This window comes from Procambarus clarkii, chromosome 1 (genome assembly GCF_040958095.1).
Source record: "Procambarus clarkii isolate CNS0578487 chromosome 1, FALCON_Pclarkii_2.0, whole genome shotgun sequence".
Taxonomy (NCBI): domain Eukaryota; kingdom Metazoa; phylum Arthropoda; class Malacostraca; order Decapoda; family Cambaridae; genus Procambarus; species Procambarus clarkii.
Window position 1 is genome coordinate 44,553,585 of NC_091150.1, and position 17,842 is coordinate 44,571,426.

Below are 17,842 nucleotides of genomic sequence, written 5' to 3' on the forward strand. Positions count from 1 at the left end.
GCATCTCTGTGCCCTGAGATGTTAAGTGAGCGCTCGGCCTGCACCTCTGTGCCCTGAGATGTTAAGTGAGCGCTCGGGCTGCATCTCTCTGCCCTGAGATGTTAAGTGAGCGCTCGGCCTGCATCTCTGTGCCCTGAGATGTTAAGTGAGCGCTCGGCTTGCATCTCTGTGCCCTGAGATCATAGAGTAAGCGCTCGGCCTGCACCTCTGTGCCCTGAGATCATAGAGTGAGCGCTCGGCCTGCACCTCTGTGCCCTGAGATCATAGAGTGAGCGCTCGGCCTGCACCTCTGTGCCCTGAGATCATAGAGTGAGCGCTCGGCCTGCACCTCTGTGCCCTGAGATCATAGAGTGAGCGCTCGGCCTGCACTTCTGTGCCCTGAGATCATAGTGTAACACGGGGAGGGTTCTCGAACTTATCTTTCCTCCTTTTCCCCCTCTACCCGTATTCTTACTTTTTATTCTCTACAAGGGACTCCAAAACTTTTACCAAAGCCAACTCCACGCCACGTGGTCCTAAGACGATTGACCGACTTAGGATTCTACAACCCGTATGACGTGACCTAGGCTTCGAGCAAAACCCTAGAGTCGCCTCCGCCGCCACCACGAGACCAGTAACACAGAGCAATGATCGAGGTCTGGATCGATCATGCTAATTAATCAACCTTGGGGCTTCATCCCCACTATAACCGATGACTTTGAGAGTTCTTAAGTGTGGAATTAATTACACGGGAATGATGAATTCCGACTCGATGTTAGAATCGGCGCCCAATCCAACTCTGCCTCGTGTGGACCACGTGACCAGGACAAGTTCACCTACTGTACATATAACAAATACATGGAAATAATAAAAATGCAAAATATTAACTAATTAATTTATTAAAAGAAACTAAAACAAAATCTAAATATGTTCACTCCCTGTCACTTTAACACTCCCTACTTGACCTAACGGCAATGAGTTGACTATCCCTATAAATAACAAATAGCAACTATACCTTGGGCAACCAGCTAGATGTTGGGGGCTGGTCTTGGGAGAGGTAAGATGGGTGACCTCTCCCAGTAGATCTGGAGTCCACACTGATCTCTCCTCGTCTGATCTACCCCAGACTAGAGCATTGTATCCTTCCGCATAGTCTAAGTTTTACCAAGTTACTTAGCCAGGTTTAAGTTATAACAATTAACCTCTGTTGTACTTAATTGATCCAGACTGGTTGAATTATTTTACTGAAATTAAATTACACAAGCATCTAACGGCAGAGCTGTTCCCGATCCCCAAAATGGTTAATTGAACTTTGAGAAATAGTAGACATGTCAACCCTGATGACCTATGACCGCCGGTCACTCCGCCTTACAACTTAGATCTGATTCGTGACGTCACTGATGGTGACTTAACTCAATAATTAGAATACTCTTGATATTGTACCCAGTAATATTATACAATACAATTTTAATATAAAATGAATAAAGGCTAATTTCTCTAAATTACTGAATACTATAGGATGATTCATTATATGCAACTATGAACAGAGACGCCCGCCATTTGTGACTCAGACCTGCTAATCCCCAGGGGAATGTGTGTTGTTGAAGGTCAGGTCCCTACACGAAACTTCTGGAACCTTCTGGAATAATTCTCACAACCATCCTAGTTTGTTACAATAGAGTGAGCGCTCGGCCACCACCTCTGTGCCCTGAGATCATAGAGTGAGCGCTCTGCCTATACCTCTGTGCCCTGAGATCATAGAATGAGCGCTCGGCCTGCACCTCTGTGCCCTGAGATCATAGAGTGAGCGCTCGGCCTGCACCTCTGTGCCCTGAGATCATAGAGTGAGCGCTCGGCCTGCACCTCTGTGCCCTGAGATCATAGAGTGAGCGCCCGGCCTGCACCTCTGTGCCCTGAGATCATAGAGTGAGCGCCCGGCCTGCACCTCTGTGCCCTGAGGTCATAGAGTGAGCGCTCGGCCTGCACCTCTGTGCCCTGAGATGTTAAGTGAGCGCTCGGCCTGCACCTCGGTGCCCTGAGGTCTCCGAGCATTATGGTGATAGGCCAGAGCTGGGGCTAATAACGCCGCAGTATTATTTAAATGTAAGAGGTAATATGGATATGGTGAGAGGAGGTCTGACTCGAGGACCACTTGAGGGCTCCTTGAGGGAGCTTCCCACTCACTCTCTCTCTCTCTCTCTCTCTCTCTCTCTCTCTCTCTCTCTCTCTCTCTCTCTCTCTCTCTCCCTCTCTCTCTCTCTCTCTCTCTCTCTCTCTCTCTCTCTCTCTCTCTCTCTCTCTCTCTCTCTCTCTCTGTCTCTCTCTCTCTCTCTCACTCTCTCTCTCTCTCCCTCTCCCTCTCTCTCTCTCCCTCTCTCTCTCTCCCTCTCTCTCTCTCCCTCTCTCTCTCTCTCCCTCTCTCTCTCTCTCTCTCTCTCTCTCTCTCTCTCTCTCTCTCTCTCTCTCTCTCTCTCTCTCTCTCTCTCTCTCTCTCTCTCTCTCCTTTCTATTCTCAGTTTCTTTCTTCCTCTTTTCTTCATTCAGTTCATTTATCTCAAGCTTATTTTCTCATTTGTGTCTGTTTTTCTTTTTTTTCGATGGATTATCGGCTTTGCTTCTTGCAAGGTCAGAGTTCGATCCCCCGATTGTGTGAGTGGTTGTGTTACATGCGTGCGTCCTTGTGTCAAAGTTATTAGTCCATCCTCATATTTCTTAGCGCGTTCTCCTCATAATTATCTTTCGTCTTCCTCATGATTTAGTAACGGTTACTCGTGATTTAGTAACGGTTACTCGAGATTTAGTAACGGTTACACGTGATTTAGTAACGGTTACTCGTGATTTAGTAACGGTTACTCGTGATTTAGTAACGGTTACACGTGATTTAGTAGCGGTTACACGTGATTTAGTAACGGTTACTCGTGATTTAGTAACGGTTACTCGTGATTTAGTAACGGTTACTCGTGATTTAGTAACGGTTACTCGTGATTTAGTAACGGTTACTCGTGATTTAGTAACGGTTACTCGTGATTTAGTAACGGTTACTCGTGATTTAGTAACGGTTACTCGTGATTTAGTAACGGTTACTCGTGATTTAGTAACGGTTACACGGGATTTAGTAACTTCCTCATAATGTAACGGACTGAACGATACCGTATCAAATGCTCTAGGTATTGGTGAGAGTTCTGAACGTTCTAACTTTCCTTTCTTACGTTGTCAGAACGTCGTCTGAACGTCGTCTCAAGGTTACAGTAACTGGATCTCACGGTAAGCTTACATACCTGTGAAGGGGACCGTTGGAGCAGGGCGGTGGGATTGAACTTGCGTCCTGAGTCATATCCGAATTGGGCAATAACAAATTTGTCTTTATAATGAGTTGCTCATCACTGCCAGGGGGGAAGGTAGGCCATCTGTGAGCCGTGGCTCATAATGTTCACTCACTATAAATTCTCTTCGACGTCATAACAATTTTTGTAAGGTATAAGACTCTGGGCTAATTAATGACGACGGGTGGTGTCCTCTGACCCCGTCCTCTGCCTGTCCACCAGGATAGGCTTGGGGGAAGAGGCGAGGCTAGGTCACCACACGGGCCAGGGACGGCCATCACAAGTCTTGCTGAAATGTTGCGTCACGCAACTCAGGTCGAGGTTTGGCTTAACTCTCTTCGTAAACTGTTACTCACCAGACTATCCGTGAGTGGATGGGTACAGACGATTTGTGTATCATACCCGTGATTATCACAGCACCATACCCGTCATCATCCCAGCACCATACCCGTCATTATCACAGCACCATACCCGTCATCATCCCAGCACCATACCCGTCATTATCACAGCACCATACCCGTCATCATCCCTGCACCATACCCGTCATTATCACAGCACCATACCCGTCATCATCCCAGCACCATACCCGTCATCACCCCAGCACCATACCCGTCATCACCCACACCTGCTACTGGTTCACGTGTTGAGTTCATAGAACGCGTACTGTGATTGGTTGTTTTTTGAGAGCAAACATGGCGTGTTTGGTGTGTTGTGTGGTGCGAGGTGTGATGGCGCTGGCACACAGCACAGTGCTCTGCTCTGTTGGGTTTGGCTTTTGTTTGATCTGTGCTCCTTTTGTTGATAAATCCTGGTAGAATTCGGGACACAGAAAAGCATGTCCTGTATTGTGTTGGGATTTAACAGTTTTTGTGATTTTTTTCTATCTCTCTCTTTCTCTCACTCGGTCTCTGTCTCTGTCTCTCTCCATCATAGCCATACACTGCGAGTCTTATCTATCTTAAGATGTGTGTGTGATAATTCAGCTTCGTGCTCTTGCAAATTACGTCTGAATCTGACCGTTTGTCCGTATGGCCGCAAATGGACGTAATTTGAAAATGAAAAAAAAAAAAATTAAAAGAAATTTGGGATTTTTTTTTCCAAAACAGTGATTGGTCCTTTGGTAGGTTAGGAGGGCAGGGAATTCTCCCAAAGTTTCAAAACGTCATGAAAAACGTTAATTGAAAGTATCCTCTTCTAACCTAACCGATCAAGCCGGAGGACTTCAAAACAGAAAACGGGGTTGTACATCACTTTCGTGAGCCGATTTCATTTAAAATTACGTCCATTTTTGGCCAGCGAGCGCCACACGAGCGAAAAGCGACGTTATTTTTAAGAGGACGGGTGTCGGCCACAGCACCTGGACGGCTACAGAACATTTATAGTGTAAACAAACATGAAATTCCATCCCTGCCGCAGGTGGCCCTCGGGGGACTAACTCCATCCCTGCCGCAGGTGGCCCTCGGGGGACTAACTCCATCCCTGCCGCAGGTGGCCCTCGGGGGACTAACTCCATCCCTGCCGCAGGTGGCCCTCGGGGGACTAACTCCATCCCTGCCGCAGGTGGCCCTCGGGGGACTAACTCCATCCCTGCCGCAGGTGGCCCTCGGGGGACTAACTCCATCCCCCCTGATTACCTCTCCTACACGTCCTCCCTCGCCACGACTCCCCCTCACCGGGGAAATAAGATTTTGAATATCTATATTATAAGAAAGAATGTTTGTGTCTGATCGGTGTTGGAGACCAGACGCCTGGGGCTAGGCTCACCCAAACTGGCAGAGGGACTGGTCTGGGGTGTGGGATGAACATAGGCTGGTAGGGGTCACCAGAATTTAACAGGGAACAGCGTGCCAGGCGCCACATTCAGCCCCCAACGGCGGTTACATTCTCAAAGACAAGTTTAAAATATTTAACACCGGATTATATTCTCCTTATAAGAGAATATATATATATATATATATATATATATATATATATATATATATATATATATATATATATATATATATATATATATATATGTCGTACCTAATAGCCAGAACGCACTTCTCAGCCTACTATGCAAGGCCCGATTTGCCTAATAAGCCAAGTTTTCATGAATTAATTGTTTTTCGACTACCTAACCTACCTAACCTAACCTAACCTAACTTTTTCGGCTACCTAACCTAACCTAGCCTATAAAGATAGGTTAGGTAGGGTTGGTTAGGTTCGGTCATATATCTACGTTAATTTTAAATCCATTAAAAAAAATTGACCTCATACATAATGAAATGGGTAGCTTTATCATTTCGTAAGAAAAAAATAAGAGAAGACATATTAATTCAGGAAAACTTGGCTTATTAGGCAAATCGGGCCTTGCATAGTAGGCTGAAAAGTGCGTTCTGGCTACTAGGTACGACATATATATATATATATATATATATATATATATATATATATATATATATATATATATATATATATATATATATATATAATCAACACATCAGGTAGAGTCTTAACAAAACAATACAATGCTGGACGTATATAACCAGGGTACAAGGTCACATGTGTGGAGTATAACCAGGGGTACAAGGTCACATGTGTGGGGTATAACCAGGGTACAAGGTCACATGTGTGGAGTATAACCAGGGTACAAGGTCACATGTGTGGAGTATAACCAGGGGTACAAGGTCACATGTGTGGAGTATAACTAGGGGTACAAGGTCACATGTGTGGGGTATAACCAGGGTACAAGGTCACATGTGTGGAGTATAACCAGGGGCACAAGGTCACATGTGTGGAGTATAACCAGGGGAACAAGGTCACATGTGTGGGGCATAACCAGGGTACAAGGTCACATGTGTGGAGCATAACCAGGGTACAAGGTCACATGTGTGGAGCATAACCAGGGGAACAAGGTCACATGTGTGGAGCATAACCAGGGGTACAAGGTCACATGTGTGGGGCATAACCAGGGTACAAGGTCACATGTGTGGAGCATAACCAGGGGTACAAGGTCACATGTGTGGGGTATAACCAGGGTACAAGGTCACATGTGTGGGGTATAACCAGGGTACAAGGTCACATGTGTGGGGGTATAACCAGGGTACAAGGTCACATGTATGGAGCATAACCAGGGGTACAAGGTCACATGTGTGGGGTATAACCAGGGTACAAGGTCACATGTGTGGGGTATAACCAGGGTACAAGGTCACACGTGTGGGGGTATAACCAGGGTACAAGGTCACATGTGTGGAGCATAACCAGGGGATCAAGGTCACATGTGTGGGGTATAACCAGGGTACAAGGTCACATGTGTGGGGTATAACCAGGGTACAAGGTCACATGTGTGGGGGTATAACCAGGGTACAAGGTCACATGTATGGAGCATAACCAGGGGTACAAGGTCACATGTGTGGGGTATAACCAGGGTACAAGGTCACATGTGTGAGGTATAACCAGGGTACAAGGTCACATGTGTGGGGGTATAACCAGGGTACAAGGTCACATGTGTGGAGCATAACCAGGGAAACAAGGTCACATGTGTGGGGTATAACCAGGGTACAAGGTCACATGTGTGGGGTATAACCAGGGTACAAGGTCACATGTGTGGGGTATAACCAGGGTACAAGGTCACATGTGTGGGGTATAACCAGGGTACAAGGTCACATGTGTGGAGTATAACCAGGGTACAAGGTCACATGTGTGGAGTATAACTAGGGTACAAGGTCACATGTGTGGGGTATAACCAGGGTACAAGGTCACATGTGTGGGGTATAACCAGGGTACAAGGTCACATGTGTGGGGTATTACCAGGGTACAAGGTCACATGTGTGGAGCATAACCAGGGGAACAAGGTCACATGTGTGGGGTATAACCAGGGTACAAGGTCACATGTGTGGGGTATAACCAGGGTACAAGGTCACATGTGTGGGGTATTACCAGGGTACAAGGTCACATGTGTGGAGCATAACCAGGGGAACAAGGTCACATGTGTGGGGTATAACCAGGGTACAAGGTCACATGTGTGGGGTATAACCAGGGTACAAGGTCACATGTGTGGGGGTATAACCAGGGTACAAGGTCACATGTGTGGAGCATAACCAGGGGAACAAGGTCACATGTGTGGGGCATAACCAGGGGAACAAGGTCACATGTGTGGGGTATAACCAGGGTACAAGGTCACATGTGTGGGGTATAACCAGGGTACAAGGTCACATGTGTGGGGCATAACCAGGGTACAAGGTCACATTGTGGAGTATAAAACATTGTGTAATAATGGTTCATGAACCTAACAAGATCAAGAACAAGGAGAGGCTGCAGAAGGCCTAATGACCAATTAATGAGAGTGCCAGGAAGTATTGACCCAATGGGGGTAGTTGTCTATTTATCGCCATACTATAAATATTGATTTTTTACTGATCCTTTCCAAATGAATCCAAATTCTTGCACAAACTATTACAAACTGCAAAATAACATAACATGATTATTAGTTTAATAGATTGTACACTTTACACCCAATTTTTAATGTTCTATTAACCAAAAAAATAAATCTTAGTAAGATGCTTAGTAGAAAACTATCTTAATAGATGTAGTTCTTGCAGGAAGTCACATATATTGATCACATATTGTCTGCCGCTTCCACTTGCCTCAGTGTTCAACAACACCACCAAGACACAGTGTTCACCTCACACACTTCCTGTACAGTGTTCCTGTACACGCTTCCTCCGTGTTCAGTGTTCAATTATTTAAAAAGGGGTCAATGTCTCGGTGTCATCTTCAGAATACTAAAAAAATACATTCAAAATTTTTAAGTACGAGGAAGTAAAGGAAATTTTGTTGCAAAGTAAAAAAAAATCATGAGGTGTGAGGATGGAAACAAACCATGAGGTGTGAGGATGGAAACAAACCATGAGGTGTGAGGATGGAAACACTGAATATGAGGTATTGGTAAAGCCTAAAGAAATGTTGACCAGAAAGAAGGCGCGACAAATTCCTGGAAATAATGTTTGCGAAAGTCGTGAACCATTGGAAATAATCGGCCTGGAATTGTGATTCATATATTCGTTTGATTTATAGAACCAAGCCGCCAGGAGTAGAATTTAATAGCCCCGGACCGTGCTGGTGGATAGCCTGCTAGGAGTAGACTTCAATAGCCCCCCGGACCGTGCTGGTGGATAGCCTGCTAGGAGTAGAATTCAATAGCCCCCAGGGCCGTTCTGTAGGTCATACTCAGGAGTGGAATTCACACCCGTGTGACTTAATATAAACATTGTCTTCACTGGAGGGATGTAACCCATTTACATTCATGGTTCAATTTACTGTACAGTGTTCTAGCTTGGGCTTTTCTATGCATACTCTCTGTTGACCCTTTCTCCAGGCATAGAGTCCGGTACAGAAAATACATGTTATTCAAAACTGTAGTCTGTATACTGTGACTGTACACTGTGGCTGTAGTCTGTACACTGTGACTGTGGTCTGTACATTGTGACTGTGGTCTGTACACTGTGGCTGTAGTCTGTACACTGTGACTATAATCTGTACACTGTGACTGTAGTCTGTACACTGTGACTGTGGTCTGTACACTGTAGCTGTGGTCTGTATACTGTGACTGTAGTCTGTACACTGTGACTGTAGTCTGTACACTGTGACTGTGATCTGTACACTGTGACTGTGGTCTGTACACTGTGACTGTGGTCTGTACACTGTGACTGTGGGCTGTACACTGTGACTGTGGTCTGTACACTGTGACTGTGGTCTGTACACTGTGGCTGTGGTCTGTACACTGTGACTGTGGTGTGTACACTGTGGCTGTGGTCTGTACACTGTGACTGTGGTCTGTACACTGTGGCTGTGGTCTGTACACTGTGGCTGCGGTCTGTACACTGTGGCTGTAGTTTGTACACTGTGGCTGTGGTCTGTACACCGTGACTGTGGTCTGTATACTGTGACTGTACTCACCTAGTTGTGCTTGCGGGGGTTGAGCTCTGGCTCTTTGGTCCCGCCTCTCAACTGTCAATCAACAGGTGTACAGGTTCCTGAGCCTATTGGGCTCTATCATGGGTCTGTACACCGTGACTGTGGTCTGTACACTGTGGCTGTGGTCTGTACACTGTGACTGTGGTCTGTACACTGTGGCTGTAGTCTGTACACTGTGACCGTGGTCTGTACACTGTGGCTGTAGTCTGTACACTGTGACTGTAGTCTGTACACTGTGACTGTAGTCTGTACACTGTGACTGTGGTCTGTACACCGTGACTGTGGTCTGTACACCGTGACTGTAGTCTGTACACTGTGACTGTAGTCTGTACACGGTGATTGTAGTCTGTACACTGTGAGTGTGGTCTGTACACCGTGACTGTAGTCTGTACACCGTGACTGAAACCCCCTACACAGTCACTGTAGCCCCACACAGTAACTGTAGCCGTTACACAGTTAAAGTAGCCCCTACAAAGTCACTGTAGCTCCTACACTCTCATTATAGCCACTATACATCGTCACTGTAGCCCTTAAACCGTCACTGTTGCCCTTATACAGCATCACTGTAACCCCGTACGCAATCACTCTAGCCCATTCATTGTCACTGTAGCCCCTATGCACCGTCACTTTAGCCCCTAAACCGTCACTGTAGCCTCTATACACCGTCACGGTAACCTCTATACACCATCACTGTAGCCCCTATACACCATCACTGTAGCCCGTAAGCACCATTACCGTAACCCCTATACATTGTCACTGTAACCCATATACACCGTCACTGTAGCCCCTATACACCGTCACTCTAACCTCTTTACAGCGTCGCTGTAGCCCCCTGTAAAACGTCACTGCAGCTCCGTACACCGTCACTGTAGCCCCTAAACCGTCACTGTAGCCTCTATTCACCGTTACCGTAGCCCCTATAAACCATCACTGTAGTCCCTTCACAATCAATGTAGTCCCTTTTACCATCACTGTAGCCACTATACGCCATCACTGTAGTCCCTTCACAATCAATGTAGCCCCTTCACTATCACTGTAGCCCCTATACACCATCACTGTAGCCCCTACACCATCATTGTAGCCCCTATACACCATCACTGTAGCCCCTACACCATCCCTGTAGTCCCTTCACAATCACTGTAGCCCCTTCACCATCACTATAGCCCCTATACACCATCACTATAGTGCCTACACCATCACTGTAGCCCCTACACCATCATTGTAGCCCCTATACACCATCACTGTAGCCCCTAAACAATCACTATATCCCCTATACACCATCACTGTTGTCCCTTCACAATCAATGTAGCCCCTACACCATCACAGTAGCCGCTATACACCATCACTGTAGCCCCTACACCATCACTGTAGCTACTATACACCATCACTGTAGCCCCTACACCATCACTGTAGCTACTATACACCATCACTGTAGCCCCTACACCATCACTGTAGCCCCTACACCATCACTGTTGCCCCTACACATCACTGTAGCCCCTATACACCATCTCTGTAGCCCCTACACCATCACTGTAGCCCCTACACAATCAATGTAGCCCCTACACCATCACTGTAGCTACTATACACCATCACTGTAGCCCCTACTCCATCACTGTAGCTACTATACACCATTACTATAGCCCCTACACCATCACTGTAGATACTATACACCATCACTGTAACCCCTACACCATCACTGTAGCCCATACACATCACTGTAGCCCCTATACACCGTCACTGTAGCCCCTACACAATCACTATAGCCCCTATACACCATCACTGTAGTCCCTTCACAATCACTGTAGCCCCTTCACCATCACTATATAGCCCCTATACACCATCACTGTAGCCCCTACACCATCACTGTAGCCCCTACACCATCACTATAGCCCCTATACACCATCACTGTAGCCCCTATACACCATCACTGTAGTCCCTTCACAATCACTGTAGCCCCTACACCATCACTATAGCCCCTATACACCATCACTGTAGCCCCTATACACCATCACTGTAGCCCCTACACCATCACTGTAGCCCCTATACACCATCACTGTAGCCCCTATACACCATCACTGTAGCCCCTACACCATCACTGTAGCCCCTACACCAACACTGTAGCCATTATACACCGTCACTGTACACTCAATACAGGCGACCACAAGCCTAGCATCAATACACAGCTGTCAGTCAAGATGGCTGACACAGAGAGCTATGGCACAACAGCTGTCAGTCAAGATGGCTGACACAGAGAGCTATGGCACAACAGCTGTCAGTCAAGATGGCTGACACAGAGAGCTATGGCACAACAGCTGTCAGTCAAGATGGCTGACACAGAGAGCTATGGCACAACAGCCGTCAGTCAAGATGGCTGACACAGAGAGCTATGGCACAATAGCTGTCAGTCAAGATGGCTGACACAGAGAGCTATGGCACAATAGCTGTCAGTCAAGATGGCTGACACAGAGAGCTATGGCACAATAGCTGTCAGTCAAGATGGCTGACACAGAGAGCTATGGCACAACAGCTGTCAGTCAAGATGGCTGACACAGAGAGCTATGGCACAATAGCTGTCAGTCAAGATGGCTGACACAGAGAGCTATGGCACAACAGCCGTCAGTCAAGATGGCTGACACAGAGAGCTATGGCACAATAGCTGTCAGTCAAGATGGCTGACACAGAGAGCTATGGCACAATAGCTGTCAGTCAAGATGGCTGACACAGAGAGCTATGGCACAACAGCTGTCAGTCAAGATGGCTGACACAGAGAGCTATGGCACAATAGCTGTCAGTCAAGATGGCTGACACAGAGAGCTATGGCACAACAGCCGGGTACACAAAGGTCGTCTCCTGGTGCAGCGGAGGGTGAACACTCCCTAGGGACAAAAGTGCCCGATGGATCTGTAAGACTGTTGGGGTTGGCGGGGGGTAGACCAGGTACGCAGGTTGGGACGCAGCCCCATGGCACACTCTCACAGGGACTGGTCGTTTCTCTCACATGGTGATCACACACACAACAGTCAACAGGATCAGACGAAACAGTCAACAGTATCAGACACAACAGTCAACAGGACCACAGTCAACAGAATTACAGTCAACAGGACCACAGTCAACAGAACTACAGTCAACAGGATCAGACACAACAGTCAACAGGACCACACACAACAGTCAACAGGATCAGACACAACAGTCAACAGGACCACACACAACAGTCAACAGGATCAGACACAACAGTCAACAGGATCAGACACAACAGTCAACAGGATCAGACACAACAGTCAACAGGATCAGACACAACAGTCAACAGGACCACACACAACAGTCAACAGGATCACACACAACAGTCAACAGGATCACACACAACAGTCAACAGGATCACACACAACAGTCAACAGGATCACACACAACAGTCAACAGGATCAGACACAACAGTCAACAGGACCACACACAACAGTCAACAGGATCAGACACAACAGTCAACAGGGCCCGACACAACAGTCAACAGGATCAGACACAACAGTCAACAGGATCAGACACAACAGTCAACAGGACCACACACAACAGTCAACAGGATCACACACAACAGTCAACAGGATCACACACAACAGTCAACAGGATCACACACAACAGTCAACAGGATCACACACAACAGTCAACAGGACCACAGTCAACAGAACTACAGTCAACAGGACCACACATAACAGTCAACAGGATCACACTCAACAGACAACAGGACCACACACAACAGTCAACAGGATCACATACAACAGTCAACAGGACCACACTCAACAAAAAACAGGATCACAGTCAACAGACAACAGGATCACAGTCAACAGGATCACAGTCAACAGACAACAGGATCACAGTCAACAGGATCACAGTCAACAGTCAACAGGGATCTGAGGTCGACAGGTTCCCAATAGGTCGTCATCAGAGATAACCAGATGTCAATTTAAAAAAAAAAAAATTCATGGCGTTAAACTCCATTTTTCTGTGACTCATGTCTCATTACCCCCTACCCCCGCTCTCCTCTACCCTCCCCCCCCCCCCTCTGTCTCTCACTACCCTCCCCCCCTGTCTCTCACTACCTCCCATCTCTCACTAACGAAACATAAATTGGAGAAAGGTAGAATGAGGGAGGTAGAAAGATGGAAGGGAGGAGTGAGGAAGAGTGGTCAGGAGAAAGGGAAAGTTTAGAATGAGAGAAGAATGAGAGCGGGAGGAAAGTGCTGAAGGATTGTATCAAGGAGGAAAGATCTGCCACCATCCTTTCAAGGAATTATTTATAAGAGCAGGAATGGAACTTGTGTGTACCACAATATTATCTGAGGTTATCAGGTAACAACTGTAAGCATGTCATTCATATTGTCAAGAATCTTTAAAGTCATGATCTTATGCTCAGAGAGTGCTTTTCTCTCTGAGTGTGAGAGTGTCTGTGAGCTACTCTGTCTGAGAGTGCTGAGAGTGAGTCAATTTGAGAGTGCTCTCCACTCTAGCTTTCACTGTATCACAGAAAATCCAAGATTTAGGGATCAGAATGAAAGACAGTTTGAAAGTTAGTTAACCAATTAAATATTTTTTATTACATATTTTCATGGGTATCATAATTCAACCACTTCACCTGATGTTCAAGTATTAACATTTATTCAGAATTTGAGTCATCAGGCAAGAATGTTGAGCAACTACGGCTGACAGCTCCATACTATCACACACACCACTAACATTTGAAAACACAATATACGTCAACCTCACAAGTTAGTTCACTCACCAAAGTCTCTGAGAATATGATGGTAGAGAAGCAGGGGGGGGGGGGAGGGGGGGGAGGGGGGGAAGGGGGGTTGACAGATGCCACTCAAGACATATAAAACACTAATCTGACCTAACAGTCCCGTTCCTAATTAAAGAGTTCTTAATTTAGCCTTTACTCCTACACCTTCCCCCCGCCTAACACACACCGAAACTACGACGTTGGTACAACGTTCGAACAAGTTATAACATCTCCTAACCAGTTATAACAACCAATATAGCAAGTTGTAACAACGTTCTAATACGTCATAAACACGTTAAGCCAAGACGTAACAACTCTATTACAAGTTGTAACAAGCGGAAAATAGAGACAGTTTCGGTTTGTGTTTCCAGGGTTAAAACTACAGCCACATCACGTGACCCAGAATTGTTTCCCTCGCTTCTCTGCGGGTCCACAACTCAAAACTTTTGTCACTACACCGTGACCGGACCTTAAACGCCCGACGTCCCCAGACCTTAAGTCTACTGGCACACGCTTGTTCCCGCTGGTCTGTCCTACCTCATAACCGGCTCAACATTACATAATATTAAACGGCAATATAATAATTATAAAGTAGTAGAACTAGAAACAAGGTTCTTCCCAATAATTTGGTGTGATCGCTGTGGAGAATGGCTCAAAGATATATGGGAATCTGGAGAATGTGAAGCATTACACAACAGTGTGTCTCACGGGACGTCAGTCTTGATGGTGTTCTCTTTACCTTTCCCTGGCTCCTCCTCTCCTCCCGCTCCGGACGCGTCCACACTAGTCCCCACTAGTGCTACATGGCCTTCCCATCTTCTTTTGATAATTACTAACTTAGTCCCCACTAGCGTGCTGTACAATACCCGTACAACTCAAGTTATTGCGTTCAAATGGGGTAACTCAGTCAAGAGTGATAACATGAACAGAACCACCACTTAATACTAGTTAGTAACTACAAGGAACGGCACAAGACACTTGAGTCTCAACACTGTCAACACTAATATTCACCACCTCTAGGCCACCATTGTAATGACGGAAGCTGCTATTACCCATTCTTGTAATAACCAGGGCTCCTTGCTATTGTAATGTATTAACACTCGCTCCGTCATACCAGGTCCTAAATAATTACTCAAGATAGACTGAGCTCTGTGTAGGCAATTTAAGAGAGTAGAGAGTGAGACAGAGCGAGAGAGAGAGCGAAGGAGAGAGAGAGAGTGAGAGAAAGTGAGCGAGAGGGAGAGAGAGAGCGAGAACGTGGGAGAACTAGAGTGAGAGTGGGAAGGAGAGCATGAGAGATAAAGCGAGAGAGCGATAGAGGGAGAGATGGAAATATTAGCTGCTATGGTCTGTGTAATACTTACCAAATATGAAATAACGCTGCCACCACCACCCTGAGTTACCGGACAGGGGACCGGAGGGAGAGAACCGTAGGACTTGTAGATTGTACCATATCCTACCGAGACAGGTGTAAGGAACAAATGAATGGTAAAAGGATCTTGGCATATAACTCGAATAATCCTGAAACCACTTGAGGTGTACTATGGATTACACGGGACCAGCCAGTACCAGGAGGCTGGACACTCTGAGTACTGGCACACCACAACAAGGGACTGAAGAGGGAGGAGTACTGCATAATTAAGGGCACTAGGGGTCACAGGGGACAGTAAGGCCAATGTCACAAAGACAGGAACTATTAATACACACTGGAATGAAACGTGAAAATATGACTTTATTTAACAAATATAAAAAGACACTGCCTAACTATGTTCCCTAACAGAGGCAAAGATAATTGAATGGTAAAGTGTTGGGTACAAAAATGCCGTGCTGACTATACCCGTTGTTCTACGTGACCCTGAGACGATGTCCTTCCCAGAGCCACAAGCACACCTCTAACCTCCACCACTTCTTTCCCTGTTCAATGTATATCTCTCCATATATACAGTTCCACGGGTATTTAAGGGGGGTACCAGGAGCTAAACTCCACCTACCAGGAGATAGCTTCTGGGTATCTTCCTACCACACCTACACAACGGCTTGTTTGATGGAAACAACACAGCCACCCGTCTGCAATTATCAGCTTAGCAGAGAGCTATGTCACCTGATGCGACCTGACCTCTACTCAACCTGTGAACAATTAACACTTGACAGGTGTGACTTAAGACTTTTGACATGCTAGGGCCGGGCAGCCTGGCGCTGCCAACATCCTGCGTGACTGACTCTCATTGTATGTTAAATATTAAATCAAACCATTTATGGTGTTGTTACATCTTACTTCCTCGCCTCTTGCTCCCCCTCCTCGTGCTCCCAGGCCTCTCGATTCCTACGCTTCCCCGTCTCTCACTACCCCGTCTCTCACCTCCACGTCTCTCACTACCCCGTCTCTCACTACCCCGTCTCTCACTACCCCGTCTCTCACCTCCCCGTCTCTCACCTCCACGTCTCTCACTACCCTTCTCACCCTTTACAGTCGCCCCGGTGTGTGAGGAAGGTCAGCGTCTGGAGTACGTAGGAGTCCGGGGAAAGTCGGTGACTGTGGCTTGCAACCTGCAGGCCTACCCCCCCTCCCTCACCTTCACCTGGGCCATCAGGAGGACTCCAGGTGAGTCTACGTCCTCCCTCACCTTCACCTGGGTCATCAGGAGGACTCCAGGTGAGTCTACGTCCTCCCTCACCTTCACCTGGGCCATCAGGAGGACTCCAGGTAAGTCTACGTCCTCCCTCACCTTCACCTGGGCCATCAGGAGGACTCCAGGTAAGTCTACGTCCTCCCTCACCTTCCCCTGGGCCATCAGGAGGACTCCAGGTGAGTCTACGTCCTCCCTCACCTTCACCTGGGCCATCAGGAGGACTCCAGGTGAGTCTACGTCCTCCCTCACCTTCACCTGGGCCATCAGGAGTACTCCAGGTGAGTCTATCAGTAGAAGGGATGACACCGTAGCGGGAACTTTTTGGTTTTGGAAAAGTTCTCGCTGCAGTCTTAAGGAATTCTTATGGGGAAAATTTCTCGCTATGGTCTCAAGGAATTGTTTTGTTGAAATGTTGCAGCTGTGGTGTTAAGGAATTGTTATGGAGAAAATTCGTCGCCGCGGTGTTAAGGAATTCTTATGGAGAAAATGTTCCCAAAATGTTCCCGCTGCGGTGTTAATGAATTCTTACGGAGGAAAATTCTCACTGCGGCGTTAAGGAATTCTTATGGAGAAAATATATACGCTAAGCTGTACCCCGTTGATGAGTGAAACTATAGTCAGAGGTGGACCATTTTCAGAGGATATGTTAATTACCGAACCTCACCTCCATAACATAACTTACCTAATACAACTTACTAAACCTAACTTAACGAAACTTCCCTTACCTAACCTACCTAACCCAACTTACACAAGATTAAGGTTAGATTGAGTTAAGATAGGTGAAATAGTTGAATGTGCGTTTTGTGCAATGTTCTGACATTAGAGTTTGTGAAAGTAGGATAGGTTAAGAGTGTTGAGTTGCATGTATGACTAAGTTAATGTAATTTGTGTAAGTTTGAGAAAATTTTTCTATAAAAGATGACTTGTGAACGTTTAGGAAAGTGAGCAAGTTAATTTTAAATAAAAGTAGATAATTTGTAAATATATAAATAAATTTGCTGAAAAACAGTAATGCTGTTTATAATATGTTACAAAGAACAGTTACTGTATAAAGATGTTAGTTGAAAATAATTGTACATTGTGGTTTAAAGAAATCTAGAGAATGAATATACAATGTAAGAATATGAAAAGAGCATGAACTGAACTTACAGAGAACATGAATAATGTAAAGAGAACATGCTGAG

At 46.2% G+C, this 17,842-nt stretch overlaps 1 protein-coding gene across 1 annotated transcript in view; it reads left to right on the top strand.

Annotated features, from left to right (window-relative positions):
- The window catches only part of LOC123745457 (hemicentin-2), a 209,460-nt gene that overhangs the window by 123,617 nt on the left and 68,001 nt on the right, over positions 1 to 17,842 (top strand). Inside the window, exon 7 of the mRNA XM_069302653.1 lies at positions 16,499 to 16,630. Within this exon, the coding sequence (XP_069158754.1) occupies positions 16,499 to 16,630 (132 nt within the window). The remainder of the gene's footprint in view (positions 1 to 16,498; positions 16,631 to 17,842) is intronic.